Source organism: Serinus canaria, chromosome 23, assembly GCF_022539315.1.
Source record: "Serinus canaria isolate serCan28SL12 chromosome 23, serCan2020, whole genome shotgun sequence".
Lineage (NCBI taxonomy): Eukaryota > Metazoa > Chordata > Aves > Passeriformes > Fringillidae > Serinus > Serinus canaria.
Genome location: NC_066336.1, coordinates 3,645,671 through 3,666,625, shown reverse-complemented (window position 1 = coordinate 3,666,625; position 20,955 = coordinate 3,645,671). Strand labels below are relative to the sequence as shown.

At 55.5% G+C, this 20,955-nt stretch overlaps 1 protein-coding gene across 2 annotated transcripts; it reads right to left on the bottom strand.

Annotated features, from left to right (window-relative positions):
* Positions 1 to 4,300: 4,300 nt before the first annotated feature.
* C23H1orf216 (chromosome 23 C1orf216 homolog) lies at positions 4,301 to 9,139 on the bottom strand. 2 transcript variants are annotated; one of them, XM_009097586.4, is made up of 2 exons: positions 8,803 to 9,139; positions 4,301 to 6,650 (listed from the first exon to the last, which is right to left on the bottom strand). In XM_009097586.4, the coding sequence occupies exon 2, from the start codon at positions 6,632 to 6,634 to the stop codon at positions 5,816 to 5,818; it is 819 nt and encodes a 272-aa protein (XP_009095834.2). In that variant the 5' UTR covers positions 6,635 to 6,650; positions 8,803 to 9,139; the 3' UTR covers positions 4,301 to 5,815. The 2 variants fall into 2 exon arrangements, with proteins under 2 accessions (XP_009095834.2, XP_030087705.1); XM_030231845.2 differs by lacking the exon at positions 8,803 to 9,139 and adding an exon at positions 7,882 to 7,965.
* Between the last annotated feature and the right edge of the window lie 11,816 nt (positions 9,140 to 20,955).

Below are 20,955 nucleotides of genomic sequence, written 5' to 3'. Positions count from 1 at the left end.
TCCACTTCCAGTGGTCCACAGAGAGCTTAGAGACCAGTCTGGCCATCCCAGAGGCTGAAACCTGGGCCCAGCCTGCACCCCAGGAGCTCCTGTCTGCAGAGGTTGGCAGTGGTGACACTGCAGTCCCCTCTATGTCACAGAGCTGGAACCTGTCTTTGGCAGCCCCCAGCCCCATCGCAAAGTGCAGCAGCCTGTGGGGAATGGTGTCCCCCCATCGTGGCCAGGAGGAGCCAGCAGCCCCCCCAGTGAGCCCCTGGGGCTGCACAGGGGTTTGTTGGCTGTGCAGGAAGAACCTTTGCTTTTAGCCTTCAATCAAACACTCATGGACAGGCCCTGTGTGTGTGGCACTTGGATTATTAACATCTTGAAGGAATAAAACGCAGCACTGGGGCTTTTGGGATTCAACCCAATGCTTCCAGGCCCCAGATATTCCAGTGCTGATGCTGAAAACCAGGAAGGCATTCCCTGCAGCCAGACAGCCACTACATCACCCAGGACCCATGTGAGGAAATAATGATGTACAGCTGGCCTTGGGGCACTCTTTGCAGCTCAATTGGCCTCCCTGGCAGAAGAATAACCGAGAGTTTATTGCCTCTCTTCCAGTGATCTTTACTCCCAGCTGTTTTCTCAGGGAGGCCTGGATCCCCATACCTCATCTGAAGAGCCACGAGCTGCTGGTGAGGCACTGAGGTGCTGGTTCCTGGGACAGGGCTCTGCTCTCACAGGGGAAATTCTGCCCCACCTCTGCCCAAAGCAGAGGATGATGTCTGGGAGCCCTTTTCCCCTCTTCCTGCAGGTGCAGTGAGCTCCTGGAGCAGCACCAGCACCCTTGGCCTCAGCACCCAACCATCCCAAATGGACAGCACCCATGTCCTCACTCCTTCACACCACACCCCCTTCCCCAGCACCAAACACCCAGTGCACCTGTGTCTCAATGCTGTACCTGGACAAAGCCCCTGCAAGGGGTCCAAGAGCCCATTTCTGACTTAAATCCCACCTGCCTGGGCAGGAGAAAGGGAAAAAGAGCCCCTTCATGACCAAAGCTGGTGATTCCTAGCTCCTGGTGCTGTTTACAGAGGGCAAAGGTGAGGTGGTGGCAGGTGATTTTTTTGCCCCTATCCCTGGCCCTGCTGCAAACAGCCGGATTGCTTCAATTGCTACAATTCCTCTGTCATTAAAATGTAAATGAAAACAGACACAAAAACAATCTGAATTTCCAGCCGAGTTGCTCTTGCTTAATATTCTACCCCAAGGGGGATGTGCGGAAGCAACAACATTTCAAAGGGAATCATTAAAGAAGGGAGGCTCTATCCTGCGTTTCCATCAGATAGCGCGGCAGAGCTTGGGGTCCCGCCCATCCCAACGCCGCTGCAAAGGACGAGCAGGAACCGGGTCCTGCCAAAACGAACCATCCAAGGTGAGGAGGATGCCCACACTGAGCTGGGCTGTGCTGCTCACAACATTCCAGGGTGAGAAGGATGCTCCCACTGAGCCGGGCTGTGCTGCTCACATCCCAGGGTGGTCCAGCTCTGCCTGTGGTGCTCCAGGTTCATGTTTCCAGCTGCAGCCATCAGGCTGGGATGATGCCCAGATTTTAACACATTCCAAGGTTTTAGAAATACCCTGGAAGGGCATCAAGGTTTGCAATGTGTCCTGACACCCCAGCAGTGCAAGATGAGGGGAAGATCCTGGTATTGCAAACCCTGCCTCCCTTGTCCACCCCGAGCTCTTGGCACTGCTGCTGCTCTGCTCTGTTTCAAGCAGGAGGTCACTGTATTTCTTCTGTATTTATTCTGCCAGTGTGAGGCAGTTAAAATGAAATGTAAAACATCAGGGAGTGAGAATAGCCTGAAAAATCCTGTGAATGGTGGTTCTGTCCCAGTGGGTGCTGCTGGAACAGGAGGGATGCACCAAGGCTCAGGGCCACACATGAACTCCCAGGATTTGTCTCCAGTTCCCACTGGTCAGTGCCACTTACCCAGGGCTGCAGGAAAAAGGAGGATCTCTCTGTGGAGAGACTGGAGCAGCAGGACAGAGTCCCCCTGCTCCCCACCACCCTCCTGGACCTCCCAGGCAGTGGCAGGTGCTCCCAGCACGGTGGCACATATGGATCCTATAAGGGCTGAGCTCATCTCTCCAGGCAGCCTCACTCCTCCATGCCCCAGGGAGCAGCCTGGGAAGGATGGTGACAGTGGGACACGGGGTGCCCAGGGGGTGATACCCCTCAGCACCCTGGGTGCTGCCTGAATGTGACATTTGGGGTGAGAAGAGCAGCTCTGGCTGTGCTTACCTTCCCAGCTGAGAGCAAGGAAAACCCTTTACCCACTGCCAACCAAACATGTGGGATCTGGAAGTCTTCGAGACACAATAAACAAGGGATCCTGGGATGCTTTAAGTGTGTCCCAGTCTGGATCTCTGGATAATGGCCTGGGATGATTAATTTTCTTTTGTACTTTCATTGCACCAGTTATCACATCATTCAATTCTATTTTTAAAGACTTGTTTTTAAACCCACAAAATACTGGAAAGGGTTAGAGCGGATTCCAATTACAAGGTAAAATATTTCCCTCTAAAGCTTTATAAATACTTGATTTTGGTTTAATGCCATTATTTTAACTTTCAAAGCAAGGCAGCCTTTGCCAAACCCTGCTTTGTGCAGTAAAACTGGCCCAGCGTCACAGGGATTTGATATAATAGTAATAATAAACTTTCAGAGGAGGCCTTAAAACCAGAGGGGCCGTGGGTCAGGCATGGGAATTCAGACTTGGATGCTGTGGGGTCCATAGCTCAGATCTCCCTGTGCTTGGGGGAGCCCCAGCGTGGCTCCAGATCAGACCAGTGGCTGGATCCAGATCCTGCTGCTGCCATTCCCACCCACCTGGGGGTGTTTGGGGCTCCTGCCCTGAGAGCCAAGTTAATCCCTCTGTGAGGTGAGAATTCAGCCCCTTTATGGAGGCTTGGCAATCCCTGAGGATGGGGAAATGCCTGGCATGGAGTCCTGGGTCAGATCCTGCCTGTGGCACCCATCCCACCTGAACTGCAACCAGAGGGCTAAGCACAGGGTCAGATTATCCTTGGGGGTGGGACCCTGCCCAGATTGTCCTGGGGGGTGGGATCCTGCCCCCTCCAAGCTGGCCTGGGCTCAACCCTGCAGCATTTTGTGTCATTATTGTTTTTTCCCCCCCGCAACTGGTCAGGTTTTTAATTAATTCCCAAATCTCATTTGGGGCACGGGAGCTGGGGGTGGAAAAGCTCTGTCTGAAGTTGATTTTGCAAATCAGTTCTGGCCATCTCCAGCCAGGTCCTGGGGCAGGAGCAGGGAGGAAGCCTCTTGTTGCCAGAGCAGATCCACCTCTTTGATGTGCTCCTGCAGTTATTCTTTCATTTCTTGAGCAAATATTCTGGATTTTCACAATATTTACCTTGGAAATAATTATTTGTGTAAAGCATTTGACCAAGACAAACAGAGAATCTCTGTCTTGCTGCAGGGCTGGGAGGGCTCATTTTCCCCCAAACCTGAGGGAGCATGGGCTCCATGGAAAGTGGATGAGGTGAGAAACGGGCTCAGAGAGGAGCACCCCCCATCCTGTGGAACCCCCGAGGGCTTGGACAAACCTCCCGGCACGGATGAGGATGGAAAAATGTGGCCACTCTGCCCTTCGTGCCTTGCTGTGTCTGTACATGGATCCCTGAATGGCATCCCTGGATTCCCACAGACTCAGAGGCTGGAAAGGAGAAGCAGGAAGGGGTGGGGGGAAAGGTGAGAGAGGGTTCAAAGGGCTGCTACAGCCTCGGTTTTTCATCTCTAGTTAATCTCTGTGAAGCCTGAGGCAAAGTCACCTTTGGGTCAACACTCAGGTGTTGTTATCTGCCACCCCCATCACCCGGAGCTGCCCCCAGCCCTCCCCACGAGCAGGGCCGCAGGGCAGGGTGCCAGGAATGCGGGAATCCGGTCCCCCCGGTTCCAGCCCGGCTCTCCTGGGGCAGAAGGTGAATCCTGCACTCAGACCGCACCCCAGCTGCCCCACGGCAGAGAGGGGAGGAGCAACACACACCGGGGTTTAAAAAAAACCTGCAAAAATGGAGCCTGGATGAACTGCCAGCGCTGGCCCAGCAGGCCAGCATGCCCAGGGGTGCAGGGATGGGAGAAAGGTGCCAACACCTGTGCCCTCCACCTGCCATTCACCCAAGCTCCACCTGCACATGCCCCAGCCCCTACAGTGAGCAGGGGGTGGCTGCTCCCAGCCCTGCAGCCTTGGAAAGGGAAAGGAAGGAACAAATCCAGCTGGGGCTCGGCTCCTTCAGCTCCAAGGCTTTTATTAAGGTGTGCAACATGCCCACAATCACAGGTCTGGGATACAACAGAGGCAGCAGGAGCTGGACACGAGCGAGCAGAAGGGAGGTGAGGGCAGCATGAGCCTTGCAGGAAGCTGCCAGAATCTTCCAGTGCTGGCGCAGGTTGCTTTGAGCTGAGTGCACCCCTTGCCACCAAAATGTCCTTTTTGGAGGAGGATTTTTGTGGATCTCCTCATTTCACCCACTGGCAGCAGCCCCAGGGGGAGCAGAGACTGTGCTCCATGTGGGGCAGGAGGAGGCTGGGGCTGCCCCTGGCCTGTGGGGCACTGGTGGGCTTGGCCACAGTTGTTTATCCACAGTCCAGGAGCATCTGGTGGGTGCCAGGATCTGACCAGGCTGCCAGGTTCTGCTGCTCCCTGGGGTCCTGGTGAAGTGGCTCCTCCGATGGCAGGCAGCAGTTTGGCTGGGAGGAATCTCTGGAATCCCTCATCACCCTCCTTTGCAGATGAGAAATGGAATCAGTGCCCAGCTTTGCTTGGCAACCAGGGCAGGATGGGGAGTGCAGACCCCTCTGGCTGAGCCCTGCCCACTGCTGCTCCTCCACATCAGCACTGCAATGGAATGTGTGTTCTATGGATGCACAGCAAAGCACAGCAAACACACACAGCAGCTCCTTTTCCATCTCTAGGTAAGACAATTGTTCTTTGGGTTCGGTGTACAGCTCTTGCTAGATAAAATGCAGATTAAAAAAAAAAAAAAATCTTTTTGCTCCCAAATGATAAATTAATATAAACACCAACACCACAAGTCCATGAGCAGCTTTGGGATCATGCACTGAGTGAGAGCATTGCCCACAGCAGACAGACGTGCACACACACATAGACCTAAATTAACTTTTCACTAATACTGACATTAAAAACATATATTGTGTTGGATCAATTGACTCAAATTTACTTTCCAGCATTCTGAGGTCACTTCTCAGAATGACTTTTTTTCTCTTTTACAGCCCAGGACACCTCACTCTCACCACCAAGCAATGTTTACCAGGGGCTGGGCTGTGGCTGCAGGGATGCACTGGTGCAGGTGGGATGTGGGGATGCAGCTCGTGCTGGAAGTGCTTTGCCCAGGGAGGTTCAGAAGCTTCACTGCCCTGGGGCCCTCACTGCCCTGCAGCTCCAGCATGGCCATCCCAGCACTGGTGTGGCTAAGCCAGGCTCAGCAATGAACTAGATTAGGTTTAAAGATGAGCCTGGCCACCTCAGGCTCAGCAAACCCCAAGGTCCTGAGGTCAACCCAGCCCAGTACCACCCCAGACCGGGGTGCAGGACAAAACAAATTCCAGTGCAGAGGACGATGGAGATGAACTCTTCGGGGACTCGTGGCTGCGTTGGAGAGAGAAGGGAAGGGCAGGGTGGGCACCCAGGGCCCCGGTGAGCGCTTGGCACAGGATGGAGATGCCACCAGCCAATACCACAGCATCTGGAGGGTGAGGGCTGGGCTGGGCTGCGCTGGTGGCACCTCAGGGGCCAGGGGCAGCTGCAGCAGCGACGCAGGCTGGGCCCTGCTGCATGCAGCGGATGAGCTCCTTGCGATTATCCAGGATGGTGTCGAAACTCTCCTGCAACCGGTTCTGCTGGTCCACAACTCTCTGCTGCAGGCCGTGGATCCAGCGCAGCAGGGCCAGGCGCCGGTACATCACCAGCTGGATGTGGTGCTTCTCCTTCTCCTGCTCCTTGAAGCGCTCCTTGTCCTGGAGGTGCTGCACGGCCTCTGCCAGCGCCGGGAAAAGGGTCCCCAGCTCGGGCTCAGCTGGCCCTGCCTCAGGGGGGCTCTCGGCTCGGGGGGCAGAGGCAGGAGGGTCCCAGGTGGTGCTGCAGGTGCTGTCGGGGCTATCGATGCTGAGGGAGCTGCTGGCGTAGCCGTTGTCCTCTGCAGGGGAGCTCGGGGGCTTCGCACATCCCCCGGCCGCCTCCCGGGCAGCGCTGTGTCCCCCTGCCCCGCTGACCTCGGCTCCCTCGGGGGGGCTGCGCTCCCCCTGCTCGGGGTGCGTGTCACCCAGGCCCGGGGCAGTGTCCCTAAGCCGGCCCTGGACCATCTGTCTCTGCATTAATAACAGCAGATTATCAGATGGATTTGTGGTGTTTTCGCTCTGGCTGGAGCCCTCCTCCAGCGGGGACCCCGGCGCTGGCTGGCTCCAGTTCTCGTTGCTGTCACACACCTCTCCCACGAAGTTGGAGTTGGAGTCCGGCCCATGTCCCGCCCCTGGGAGGGCCGTGCCCAGCGCTGGGCCCCCCCGGCCCTGCCGGAATGGGGCGTTTGCCGGGCAGACAGCAAACATCTCGCCGGTGTCCTGCCTGCAAGAGAGACATGGAGCCGTGACACACCTGTGGGCACCTGGGCTGGCACAACCAGAGCTCGGGGCAGCTACAGTGGGGAAAAACACGCTCATTGCTTTATTTACCTCTTTAAAGGCACTGGACCTACCATGGGGTGAAGTGTTCCAGGGTGTTTGACTGCTGCTCTCACCATGGCCCCATGCAACATCATGGAATCATGGAATGGATTGGGTTGGAAGAGATGTTAAAGCTCATTTAGTTCTCACCCTTGCCATAGGCAGGTGTGCCACCCATCCAAGGGCATCTTCCCACCTGATGCAGAAGCTCAAGGAGCCACTTCCCATCCCATCTCCCTTCCCTGAGAGATCCAGTCCCAGCCCATGTTCTTGCAGCATCCCTTGGGTGATGCCAAAGGGCATCACGGGGCACAGGCACGCAGCTGCACGTGCTGCTGGCAGCATTTGTGCTGTGGCTGATGCAATTAATTTCATGCTGGTAAAGGTGTGCTTGGAAGGAGATGCTTTCCCGACAGCAATAAATGTCTTTCAGCAGCTGAGACTGCCTGGGCTCCTCTGCACAACCTCTGTCACCAGCTCTGCATCAGGGTGGGGGGCTGGCCTCAGCCTGTGCCCAAACTGGTGACACCACTGACCTTCCTTCTCTGCAGGACTGGGAACAGACTGGCCCAGAAAAGGGAAGGTTATCCCAGCGTTTCTTGCTGGGTCACCGGCAGCGAGAGGCGCCCTCCAAGCCCTCTCCTACAAGGAATCCTCACAGCAATTGCAGGAAGGAACCCATTGGGGTGTCCCGGTCTGACCCCGGCCAGCAGCGGGGCACCAGGAGGGTGCAGGAGCCCGTGCCTAGCCCAGGCTGCTGCCAGAGGCCTGGAACCCCGGGACCCCCACCCCGCAGCCCCCGCAGTGACTCGGTCCGGGGCTGGGTGACACCCCCATAAAACCGCTGCACCCCACAGAAGAGCTGCACCCCATAGGAGCTGCACCCCACAGGAGCTGCACCCCACAAGAGCGGGGCCGGGCTGCGCTGCCGGGGGATGCTCGGGCGGGGGAGGGGTGAGTAGGAGAGCATCCCTGCCCTGCAGAGCCCCCGCGGAGCCCCCCGGAGCCTCCGGGATCCCAGCCCCGCTGGAGGGGTCCCGCTGCCTCCGCAGAGCCCCCGCAGAGCCCCCCGGAGCCCTCCCCCCGGGAGCCGCCGCTCCGCTCCCACCGCCCGCCCGGCCCCGAGCACTCACCGCCCCGGTCCAGCCCTGCTCCGGCCCCGGCCCCGGGCCCGGTCCCAGCCCCGGTCCGGGCTCCGTGCGCCGCCGCCGCCGCGGGTGGGAGCGGGAGCGGAAGCGGCCCCGCGTGGGGAGGTGTCACGGCCGCACTTCCGACAGCGCCGGCGGGGCTGCTGGGGGGGACAGGGATGCTGGGGAGGGACAGGGATGCTGGGGGGGGACAGGGATGCTGGAGGGGACAGGGATGTTGGGGGAAAACAGGGATGCTGGGGGAGACAGGGATGCTGGGGGGGGGACAAGGATGATGGGGGGGAAACAGGGATGCTCGGGGGGAGCGGGATGTTTGGGTAGAACGAGGATGCTCAGGGGGGTAACCGGGCTCTCGTAGCCGCCCGGTCCTGCCCGCTGCCACCCGCCCCTGGCTGCCGTGACTGTGTGTATCTCTATGGGTCCATGTTCACCCACGGCATCCCTCGAGAAACTCCCGCCGTTGTCCTCCACGGGAAAGGGGAAAACTCCCACCCGTGTCGGGGAGAAGGAGCTGGACCCCCCTGGCAGGCACAGCCCGGCGCTGGGTGGGAGGTGGTGGGAGCTCCCCGACACGGGCGGGGTGGCTGGATTGGGACACTCTGGCTCCTTCCCACCGGCCCGTGGGTCCCGTGAGGCTCAGCAGGTCCCCGTGGGGATGGGGACGGAGCTGAGCGCTCAGTGGGTTCTTTATTCCCCTCTCCCGGAGCCGGGGTGTCCGCGCTGGGAAAGGAAAAGGCTCAGGAACATCAAACGGTTCCCACGGGCCCCCACCCGGCGCGGGGGTCACATGAAGCACCGGCAATGTCTCGGGGGATAAAGAGGCTTTGTGGGGCTGGGAGCCGCGGTGGGGGCAGCCGCATACTGCCCAGTCACCCACAGAGCTGCCCCGGGCGGGGATGGTCCTACCTCCTGCCGGATCACTCGGTGTGGCCTTCCCTGGCATCCTGTGCGAGCTCTGGGATAGACACGGCACGAGCAGAGCACCCTCCACAGCCCAAACCCAGGCTGGGCTCGGCACCTCTCACCTGCCCCGAGGGGGAGGAAGAGGGATGGAGGTGCTTTCAGGATGGACAGAGGCCCTTTTGAAAGCTCTGAATTGCTGGATGTGGGATGTAGGGAGCAGATGTTCCTCCATGACATGGTGAGGGTTTGGAGCAGTGGAATATATGAGTGATAAACAAGTTGGTTTAATTTCTCATCTGCCTAACAGGCCCCTTGAGAACCTCTCCTGCTCCTGGTTGCTCCAAAGGCTTTGACAACTCCATGGAGGAGCAGTCAGAGGGGCAGGACCAAGAGCTGTAACTGGGACACTTGGGCTGCAGCTCCAGGGGAAGCCTGAGATTAAAGGAGCAAACCCTTCCTGTCACACAGGAAAGGCAGGAGCTGACTCAGGCACCTCAGAATAGGCAGGACAGAAAGAGGAGTTTGGGCACACAATGGACCCAGCTCAGCCTTTGCCATCAGCCAAGCCTTTGCTTTGTGCTGCTCTGGTCTTCACTCCCATCATGGCCTGAACTCAAACTGAGTGAATTTTTCAACTCTGAGAGCACAGAGGGAGTTTTGATCCATTCAGGGACCTTCTCCCCCAGTTTACCAAGGGGCACATCCCAAACAGGCCTTTTCCATCTCTGGTTTAGATTTCAGCACAGAAAACCATGAGTGCCACTGGAGTTTGGCTCCAGGGCAGAGCAGGGTTTGCTCCTCTCTCAGCTCTGCTTGTCCCCACCCCAGGAATCCCCACAGGCCAACAGGTGCCAGTGTGCTGTAGCCTGCTGCAAACCTGCTGCCCTGGCTCTGGCTCCACTGGTTTGGGGGATTTGGGATTCCTCCCCCAAGTGCCAACCATGGTGGGAGCCAGGGAAGTTCTGGGTTCACAGAGGGATCCAGAAGCAGTGATTTTAGGGGTCTGTTCTCACTGGGATTTTGTACTGGTGCAGCTCAGGGATTCAGCCCAGCTCCTGGGATTGTCTCTGTCTGATGGAGACCATCAGGATTTGCTGCTTCCTGTGCAAACAGTTCCCTTCCTCTGCAAACCAGTGTCCCCTCAGGCCCAGCTGTCCCTCTCTGCAAGGACCTGCCTGTGGGGACACTGTGGGGAACCCCAGAGCAGGGAACCCCAGCTTGGGGCACAGGATAGAGGGGACATGGTGACTCAGGGAGGGGTGGTCTGGTCCTTTCAGGGACAGTGGGAAAGGGAATGTTTGGAAGTGGAGAGGGATGGACTTCAGAGTCATCTTCCCCTCCCCTTCCCCAACTTTGTTCCAGAAATAAATTAAAAGCTCTCCCTCCAGGAAATTAAAAATAATTTAAGAAAACTGAGCACAGGACTTGATGTGCTTGGGTTTTGGAGCTGGGGATCCTGGGTTTGGAAGGGAGAAGGGTGCTGGGGTGACCCACTGGAGCTTCTGCAGAAGGCACTGGCACCAATTACTCCACCAGGGCCATTCCCTGGGTCCCAGATGCCATGTCCTTCCCTGTCCTGGCTGGGGAAGCCTCTGTGACCTTGCACCAGCAGAGACCTGCTGCCATCACAGGGACATGCCAGAGATGGCAGCTTGGCACTGGCCATGGTGGAAATCATCCTTCAATCCCAGGGCCCAGCTTCCACTCCCTGTGCTCTTCCTGCTGTCTGCTTCTCATCTGCTGTGTGCCCTGCTGACCACTGCAGTGTGCCACGAGCTTTGAACCAAATTGGTCACAGAAGGAGCCCTGGCACTTGGCCCTGTGCCTGCATGACATCAGCCCCATGTAGGGGACATGGCCAGTCCTGACCCCTCTGCTGGGAAGGAGGCAGCAGAGTTTGGAACCACCTGGTACAAAATGAGCTGGGCATGCACGGCCTTGTTGGGAGCTGGGGGTGCAGGAGCAGGTAAGTGTTGGTGCTGCTGCCCCTCAGGTTCTGCCTGCAGCCCCTGTGCCCTCTGCACAGCAACACCCTGAAGATCCCACCCTGTCCCTGAGAGCATTGTTCAAACCCTCTTGGAGCTCTGGCAGCCTTGGGGCTGTGACCGTTCCCTGGGAAGCCTGTTCAGTGCTCCAGCACCTTCAGAGGATTGAACTCCTTCCTGATATCTAACTAAACCTCCCAGTGATGCTCGGATGGGGTCATGATGGCATCTTCAGCACCAGCCCAGGTCACAGCTCACCCAGGAGCCACCATCCCTCTCATGGGCTCATCTTGGTATCCCAGTGCTGAGATGGGCAGCTTGTCCTGAAAGAGTTAAGGGTGAAACATTGCAAATATGAAAAAAAAAATTACGAAAGAAAAAAGTGCCCTGAACCACATGTGACCTAACCTCCCCAGCGGCTCATCTGAGTTTAATAATGGAGGAGGGAAATCTCCCAAAAAGCTCTCAAAGAAATTAAAGTAAACAGTGTGCTGACCTCCAGCCCGCAGTGCCCCGACGCTGACTCGCTGGCCACGGCGCTCTGCGTTCCCTGGCATCCCCTGTAATTGTAAACACATTCAGTAAATACAAGGGGAGGGGACTCAGGGTCTCTGGGGAAGCAGCTCTCCCCACAGCCAGCTGAAACTGGGGCTGAGCATTGGGTCAAAGCCATGGGTGACGTCTCTGGGCAATGTGGCCATGGATGTCCCTGGCTCTGAGGGGCTTCACAAGGCTTGGGGACTGTGAGGATTGAGGTCCAACGTTGCCAGCAGGAACAGGAGCCACTGGGACCACCACACTGCCCTGTGACTGCAGAGCTGGGGCTGGAAAACCTCGTGTTGGGAGCAGGCCCTGCAGATGGAGAGAGGAAGAGGAGGAGGATGCTATTAACAGGTTTGTCCTCTTGGCCTCACAAAATTTAAAAACAACACTCTTATTTTCATAGACCTTGGTCATTTTTTTAGGCTGAGGAAAAGAAAAGCAACCCCAGGCTGTATGAGAGGGGCCAGAAAAGTTGCCAGTCTGGAGGGAGGAAGCTGCCAGCCCAGTCCCATCCCTGGCCTTGCTCCATCCTCAGCCCCAGCCCTCTGCTGCTTTACACACAGAATCCCATGGTCTGCATTTCCCACAGGATTTTCTGGGGAAAACACCACTTGGGGAAGAGGCAGAGAGGGCTGGATCCAGACAACCCCATTTCCTTGTCCACAGCCCCTGCCCAGTCCTCCTGCCTGGTGTCTGCCTGTAACTCCTGAATTCCTTTTCAGTCAGAATCCAAAGCAGTGGCAAATGCACTGTATTTGGTGAAAAATGCCAGGGATCTGCAGCCAGATTGGGTTTCAGAGGAGCTGAGAATCTCATGGAGGTCAGAGAGTGCTCACTGCAGCAGCTCCCAGCCCCAAGAATCAGCCTTTGGGTGGCACTGGGAGGAGGAGGAAGAGGAGGAAGAGGAGGAAAGGGCTGCGGGGTTTGGGAGCCCAGCAGAGGTGTGACCCTCTCACCAGTGATGGGGATGTTGGGACAGGCAGCTCTGTCACCCAGCAGGGGCAGAGACCCCCTTGCCAAAGAACTCATTCTGAGGAGGAAGCCTCCTTATTCTTTGCTTTCCTAACCCCCCCAAAAATGGATTTCTCTTGGCCAGGGGAGCCGGGCTCTGCCAGGGAAGCGGGGCTGACTCCCACTGACGTTTCCTCTGCGGTTTATCTGCTGCTGAGCCACAAAAAGGGAATATTGCTGCCAACTCTACCCCTTCCATCCGACCAGGACCCAAAAATCACCATTTCCTCTTGGCCTGTGAATCACTAATAAACTCCAGACAGAAATGGCTGATTAGGAAATTGTTTGGGAAATGGAAAGGAAGGGGGAGGCACGCCACAGCCGGTGCCTCTGGGTGGCTTTGCCCCTCGGCGTCACCTCCCAGAGCCGCGGGCGGGTCCCCACCTTGGGGTCTGCAAATCTGCTCCAGCCACAGCCCCAACCCCGTGGGGCTGCAGGCAGAGCTCCCCAGTGGATGGATTTGTATCTCTGCAAGCATTCGGGGGTGAAAATCTCCGTGTACATTGAAATATGTGTTTTTTATTTGACCACCATCCCTTGGCTGTTCCGAACATTCCAGACCATCCTCAGCAGAGTGTCCCTGGAAGGGCTGGTGTCACTAACTGGGAAGGGGACGTGTGACGTGTGCTGCAGCCCCGGGACCATCCCCTCCCTCCCTGCCGATGGAACGGTGACGGCCCCAGCACCCCCCGAGTGCTGCACGCTTGCTCTGACACAGAAAGGCTCCACATTTGGACTTCATAATGCAGAAAAAACGTCAGGATTTTGAAATTTCAGCCTTGGACCCAAATCTGATACATTCCAGAAATGCTTTAATTTATCCCTTTGTCACAACATTCAATAAAAGGTTTCATTTCAGCTGCGCCGCTTTGATTAATAACTGTAACAGATTCTAACCTGAAGGAATCCTCTGATATTGTGTCCATGGAAATTAAATGTTTGATTGCACATAGTCAGGATTTTCTGGTGTGGAAACAGCTCCACTAGAGAACTTTGAACAAGCTCTACTCAAGAAACACTTGGAGTTATTTTTCCTTCACCTATAACAAGTCAAAACATCTGTTAAAAATTCAATCAGAGCACAACTGGCTAAAAAAAAATTAAAATTTGGGGTGTAAAATGAAATGACTGTCCAGGTTGAAGCCAGGTGGGATGCCTGGACGTGAGCTCAGCACTGGTGCCCACCTGGCCAGCACAGGGTGTGGGGACCATGGAGGGGTCCTACAGCCCATCCCCTCCTGCCCTGGCATCATCCAGGTGCCACTGTGCTTGTCCCTGTGCCCTCCACACCACCAGCACCTGCCACAGCATCCTGGGGATGGTGGTGACTGAGGCAGCAGGAGCCACTTGGCACCCCTACAACAGAAAACTGGAGCAGAAGGTGCATTTTGGGCTGATGAGGATGTTTTCCATATGCTTGAAATCCTCTGTGCTTTATGAAAAATGGAAATGTACTGGGATTTCCATTGTCTGGGCACATTTTCCTTTCTCTTTCTTCCATTTCCATGGCACTGCAAGGGGTTCATATCTCCTTAAGCAGTGGGAGAAGGCAGACGGATGGGAAGGAAGAGGGAAAACCAAACTCCCATAAGAATTTGGGAACAGGAGCATTTTTCCACGGGGCTCACGGCTGGCAACCGCTGCTATCAGCCCTGATCCCGGCTGAGCTGTGCCACAGGTGCCCCTGTGCCAGATGGGGAGCGGTGGCACATTTTTGAGGTCAGAAAGCAAAGTTTTCAGCAATTAGAGCAGCATGCCAAGATAAACCCCCGCTTCCTGGCGGAGCCATTCCCATCAGCCATCGTCCCAGCAAGACAAACCCCGGCTAGGGGAGCAGCCCAGCAAATTCTCTCTGCATGGGTGAAATTCCCTCTGCTACTGAGGTTATTATCTCCCAACAGGAACCAACAATATCCTTTCATTTAGGCACTAATTCGAACAATGTGCACCGGCCAGGGGAGGAAGGGCGCTCCCTGCTCCAGAGCCTTTGAAAAATCTAGGCAGGAGCCAAACCAGAGGGAAAACAAAACCCTGGGATGATGTGAATGGCTTGGCAAGGCAGGGCCAGGACCAGAGCAATGCTGGAAATATGGTGCTGCCAGTGCAGGGCATGGCACAGGGGCATGCAGGGCGCCTTTCTACCAGCTCCTGTCCAGGGAATGTCATCCAGGAACCCATCCGTGGGGGGTTGCCCACTGGCAAAGTCACCTCCTTTACTTAACCAGTGTGTTCAACCTCACAATTCCAATTCCCATTGGGCAGGAGGGTGCAGTGAAAGAATTCCAAACTTCTTGTGTCACAAAGCCTCACACGGGGCACCAGGAAAAGCTGAAGTGTGTAACTGAGAACTGTGAAAACATCCTCATTTCTGTTTTTCAGCAGCAAACAGGACAAACACAGCAGAGGAAGGGAGCCCCCACCACTGCAGCACCCAGGGGCTGGTGGCCATGTCCCATGGGCTGTGCCCACCTTATTTCCTCTGGTTTGTGATGGGACCAGCATGGTTTGGAATTGCTCCTCAATAGGGAGCTCTGCTGGCGTGTGTCTGGCAGAAGCATCCCCATCTTCATTCTCATCCTCACTCCCATCCTATTCTCATCTCCATCTCCATCTCCATCTCCATCTCCATCTCCATCTCCATCTCCATCTCCATCTCCATCTCCATCTCCATCTCCATCTCCATCTCCATCTCCATCTCCATCTCCATCTCCATCTCCATCTCCATCTCCATCTCCATCTCCATCTCCATCCTTCCTGACCTCATCCCCACCTCCATCCCTGTCTGAGTTCCTGCTGGGATGCAGCCTCCCATTCCCACTGGCTGTCTCAGTGCCAATCCCTCCTGGGCACACCTCACAGGGGTTTCCAGGGGAATTTAGGGGGATTCTCCCATATTTACTCTTCAGGTGCTGCTGCTATGAATATTTGCTCTCGTGTGGGGAGAGCAGGCACACTCCCTGACAGGGATATCAGTTGGAACATCATCTAATTGATTACATGGAAATTGCTCCTGGTGGAAAGGGAAGCCCTTGCCTTGCTCTCGGTGAATTAATTTTGCTTTTGCCATTCTTGGCTGTGCTCAATTAATGTTATTAAAGTGATAAAATTTTAGCTCACACTTCACTCATGGGGTACCAGGGAGGCTCCTGGGGCTGGTTAATCACAGAACAGAGTCATGGAATATCCTGAGTTGGAAAGGACCCACAAGGATCATTGAGTCCAACTCCTGGTCATGAACAGGACACCCCAACAATCCCACCCTGTGCCTGGGGGTGTTGTCCAAACACTCCTGGAGCTCTGGCGGCCTCGGGGCCGTGCCCATTCCCTGGGGAGCCTGGGCAGTGCCAGCACCCTCGGGGGAAAGAACCTTTTCCTGATATCCAACCCAATTCTTCCAGCGATGACGGGATGAGCTCCCCAAGGCGCTTTCACGGCCACCAGCCCAGCCAGCACACAGCTCCCCAGGAGCCACCATCCCTCGGCTCCGTGCCAGCCCTGCGGTGCCCGGCGGGACCCGGGGCGCTGTCCCCGCCCGAGACACCGCGGCCACCGGGATGCGGGATGCTGCTGCGGGAGCCGGGGCTGTCCCGGCTCCGCAAAGAGACAAAGAGAGGCGGCCCCGGCAGCTGGCGAGGGGGGACGAAATCCCACAAAAGTCCTGCTCCGGGGGGCTCAGCGGGAGAGGTGAGGGACACGCCGCCGAGCCCCCGCCGCCGCTGCCCCGCTATTGACTGCCTAAACAGTTCTTTGGTGATTACAATGTAAATATAGCTTTTCATGGAGTAAAGGCCTTTTATGGGATCCACACACACTTAACCACTTAACCCCGGCGACAAAAAGAGCAGTGAATGAGCTGTTTAGAGGCTGCTCGTGCAGAAAAGAGGGGTCTGAATAGGATTTGGGGATCTCTGTGTATCAATTGCTATGCTCTAGGGGCCCTCAATGGGGCTTCAGCGTTCGAGCATGTGCCAAAGGGCTCCGTGGGTACGGAGGGGTATCAAAAAAAAAAAAAAAAAAAAAAAAAAAAAGAAAAATGAGAAGAAAAAAGGCAGCTGCTTCTCTTTAATAAAACAATGATTTATTCATAGCAACTTGGGGAAAGGGCAGGGGGACACAAGGACGTGCCAAATTGATGCTCATCCTGCTCCACACTCCCGAGAGGCTCAGGGGATGAGCCTGCCTGGGGAGCAGGAGGCATGGAAACACCCAGGGCAGCCCTTGGGGACCCCAGAGCTGCCCAGGTGGCAGAACCAGGTCCCACTGCACCCCCAGCCAGGTGAGAAGGGCGCCCCTGTGGCTCCACTTCCTCACCCCAGGCATTTTTAGGGAGTATGAGCTGGGGGCTGGGGACTCCTCTCTGCTCTTCCTCTGCCACAAGGGCACCTTTGCAGCTGGTGCAGCAGTGGGGCCATGCAGGGACTGACATAAGGCTCAGCCTGACATCCCCCATGCCCAAGATTGAGCATTTTGGGCTGGGAGCAGGGAACAGTGCCCAGGGCAAAACTCAGGGGTGCAGGTAACCCCTGAGCAGCCACTTGGCATCTGTGGCAGGAAAGTGGCATCTGAGGGACACTGGTAGGTCCTGTCCCCACCTTGTCGGGCCACAAATGGGATCATACCCAAAATCCCCACAGGCTGACGAGGCACAGACTGAGTCTGGACCTATTTTTAGGCCTGTGCAGATGGAGGGATGAAAGCAGAGGGAGGGGGGCAGGGCAGGAATGGGAATGAAAGACAAACAAACGCCAAGCAGATGTTGGGAGCAGGGCTCTTCCCCTCGCAGGATGTGCACGTGGCTCCTGGCAACACCGGCTCAGCCAGCCCTGACCCAGAGTTGGGGGACCATGGGGGACCAGGGCAGAGCACAGGGCAATGTCCCCTTCTGGCTGTCCCCCATCACTGGGGATCATGCTGGCCCCCCAGGGCAGTGGGACATCATCAGCCCCGTGCCCTCAGTAGTAGTGGCCCTGGCAAAATTTGTGTGAGGATTTTGCTGTAAGGTCCTGCATTTTGAGTTAAAAGCACTCCGTGGTCACTGTGGCACAGCTCCTGGGATGGAGCTGTGGCTTTAGGGAGTGGAGCCAATGCCTGGCTCAGCTGCCAGCCCACCAACACCAGCCTCACCAGATGGGGCCATCACCAGCACCACGATGGGATTTGGTTTGGCATCTCCAGTTTCCTTTCAAGCTGGAGACCCCAGCAGTGCCATTCACAGCTCACAGCAGGAGCCACGGGGACAAATCCCAGCCCTCAAGACTTGGGTTGGGTGCTGGCTGAGGGGTACCAAACCCAGCTCCTCCAGCTCTGCCTTTGCCCCTGCAGGTGTCCAGGGGTCTTTGCCAGCCACACTGATGCCATCTAAGCTTCCTTGCCTTCCTTCCTTTTCCTTCTGCAGGGCAGGGGATGGACAGAGCACCCACTGTAGGTCAGGCTGGTTGCACTCACACCTTAAGAGATGTTACTCATCCCACCTCTGAAGATCACACAGCCTCACAAAGCTGTAGGTGGAGCCAAAGACACCAAAACCAGCCCAGTGCTGCCTGGGAGCTCATCCCAGATGCCTCACCTGGAGATTTGCACTGCCAGTATCACCTCACATCACACAAAATGGGGACCACAGGGAGGGTTAATTGCCTGTTGATTTAATTATCTTCTCCCAGCAGTGGCTGGATGGGTTGGCATTGCCTTTGGCTGGAGTGTCTGTGCTGGCAGTGGTGGAGCTGGGATGGGAATCCTGCAGGGAATGCAGCTGTGGCCACCACGGATAGGGCTGGGATATGGGATGGGATTGGGGATGGGATGGGATGGGAGATGTCTTGAATGCCAAAACCTCTCTGTGGGTCCTTGACTCAGAGCTTGCTGAGGGAGGCTCATTGAGGCACCTTGAGACACCCCAAAACCTCCATCCAGGGGGCTCAGGGTGTCCCACTGAGCCACAGCAATGTCCCTTTCCAGCACAGTGCCAGCCTGGAACTGGGAAAAAAGCCAACCCAAGTGGCAGCTCCTGAATGTCACATTCCCAGGCACAATTAGGCCCCTCTGCCCCATCCAGGCTCACTGAGGAGCAGGAGGAAGGAAGGAAAAGCCATTTTTTTCTCTAATCTGGTGTTATTTGGGAAGGGTTGAGGGTTTCCTTCAGGCTTCATGTAAATTAGGAATGTGGAAATGCCACCTCTGGATCCTGAGCCACCAGAAAGGTGGCATTAGAGCCATTAATTATTCTTCCTGCACAGAAAGGAGGGTCTGTGAAGTGGCAGCTGGAAACTGGGCAGTGCAGGAAGATGCTGCAGGGCTGGCTTGTGATCCTTCCAGGTGGGACCTCAGGGCAGCCACAGAGAGCCATCCAGGATGGAGTGGGACCTCTGGGCTCTGTGCAGCATCCCCATGGCAAAGGTGAGGGCTGGGACACCACAGGTGGCTTTTGGGGTGTGAGGACACATGTGAACATGCCCCTCAGATACAGATGCCCCATGGCCACGTGCACAAACACCATCAAATATTGAAAATCAATGGGCCACTGCAAGGGAAGCAGCACAGAGCATGTTGCATGAAAACAGCCCTGAGGAGCAGAGAGAAATATTAACCAAAAATAAAATTAATCTCTTGAAAGCTGTAAGATTTGCTGATCCCCCTCCCCCCACACACACCCTGCAATCTTTTATGTCGCTTTCTTTAATTACAGCTGGTTTAGATCTCTGCTGCCTGGAGAAGCAGAGCTGGAGTCAGCCCTAAATTGGGCTTTTGGATGATACAAGAGAAAATAACATCTCCCAAGGACTGAACATCTGTCTGCACAGAGCATGCGTGGTGCTGGAATTAATATTAATGACTAATAGTTAATACAAAATGGAACTTTTGCTTTACAGGTCACCCACAAAACCCTGCAGGTCTCACAGAGCTGTTTTCTAAGCCACGAGCTTGTCTGGACTCTGCAGAGCCAGGAGCACCCCTGGCTGCCAGGGGGCTGCTCCAGGCTCAGCCCTGGGGAATGCAGCAGCAATCAGGGTGTCCAACCCTTTAGCAACAAAGTGCTCTTGCTTTTATTTCTTTTTTATTTCTGTATTTCTTGCATTATCTATTCCCTTTCAGCCATCCATGTTGCTCTCCATCTCCTGTTTTTCCTTTTCCAACAAGAAAATCCAAAGGAGAAAAAAAAACCCGACACCAAAAACCATCACCTGCTCTGCTCCCAAACCCAACTAAAATATTTATTTAGGCCCAAAAAAATACCCCAGCCATCCCTAGGGAAGGGATGCACCAGTCAATGAGCAGAGTGAAAGCCAGGGAGGGTAAATAATTGTGACATGGCTGCTCTGGAAGACATCCCTGTGGGTGCCTGGGGGTCTTTTTGTCCTTTAACCCTCATAATGGGTCTGGGACAACTGATTAGAGGCCCAGGACAGATGAGGTGCAGAGCTCACATGGTGAGTGCTCACCAAACCTGCTCCATGCTGCCTTTTATGTGTCCACTCCAACATAATTTTTCACATGTTGGAAATACAGATGATTTTAGCCTGGGTCCATCTGGTTTCCCAAATAACCTGTCTATTTGATAAATAACATAAATTAAATTAGACAAGACAAACAAATAGTTTTTTTTCTCTCCCCTTTTCAGTCTCTTGGCAAGAAAGGGAAAGAAAACATAATTCAGAGAGTGCCTTGAGCCCCGAGGAGCCGTGCAGCGGCGGGAGCTGAGATTATAAACGTGTCTGCAATGTCAACCTTTACCACACACCTAGGGCTGCTCCTCCCTCTGCTTTTAAGTCCTTTTTTAAAAATTCTCCATTATCATTTGGGTTCCCAAAAGCTCATTCTCTCTGCAAACTCAGCAGGTAATGATGTGTAGAAGCAGCACTGCTCTTATCGAGGTTCCTGTGGTGCAGTCAAGGATCAGGAACTCACAGCCCATGGGTTTTATTCCTCCTGAGCCCTGGGTGGGAAAGGGAAACTGAGGCACAGAGAGGTGTTATTATTATTAGAGCTACCCAACTCAGATGAAAATCTCAGGCCAAAGTCAAACCCAAACCAATCACAACATTCAGCTTTAACTCCTCTGAGTTATCCCAAGGCACACTTAGGGCAGACAAAAGGGAGGGAAGTGGAAGAAGTGGAATCAGCTCTTCCTTCAGCCCAGGATAGCCCTGCAAACACCATTCACAGAATCACTGAGGTTGGAAAAGACCTCCAGGAACATAGAGTCCAACCTTTGAGCAGCTTCTGCTGAGGCTGAGCTGCAGCAGAGCCTGGATGCAGGACCCCCATCCCTACCCTGAGCCATTCCCTCCTTCCCAGCCCACTCCTGGCACTTGCAGCAGCATTGGGGAGGATTTTTGTCCCTGTTAGCACAGCAGCCTCACATCTGTGCCAGGAGGGGGGAGCTGAATCAATACCTGAAAATGAGAAGGCAAAGCTGAGTTAATGTGCCAGACAGGAGCAGAGGGGCAGCCCTGGAAAAGCTGGAGCCAGGAGCTGGATGGGAGCAGGGCAGGGCTGGGAGCTCAGGTGAGGGTCAGGCCAAGCCCCCAGCTCTGGCACAATGAGAGCAGCAGCATCTACAATAGCTCAACCCTCCCCTTGATATTCCAGCTCCCACAGAACCTGTCCCTGGCATGGACTA

Coding starts and splice junctions, on each gene's coding strand:
- C23H1orf216 (XM_009097586.4), bottom strand. CDS start 6,634: ATGTTTGCTGTCTGCCCGGCAAACGCCCCATTCCGGCAGGGCCGGGGG.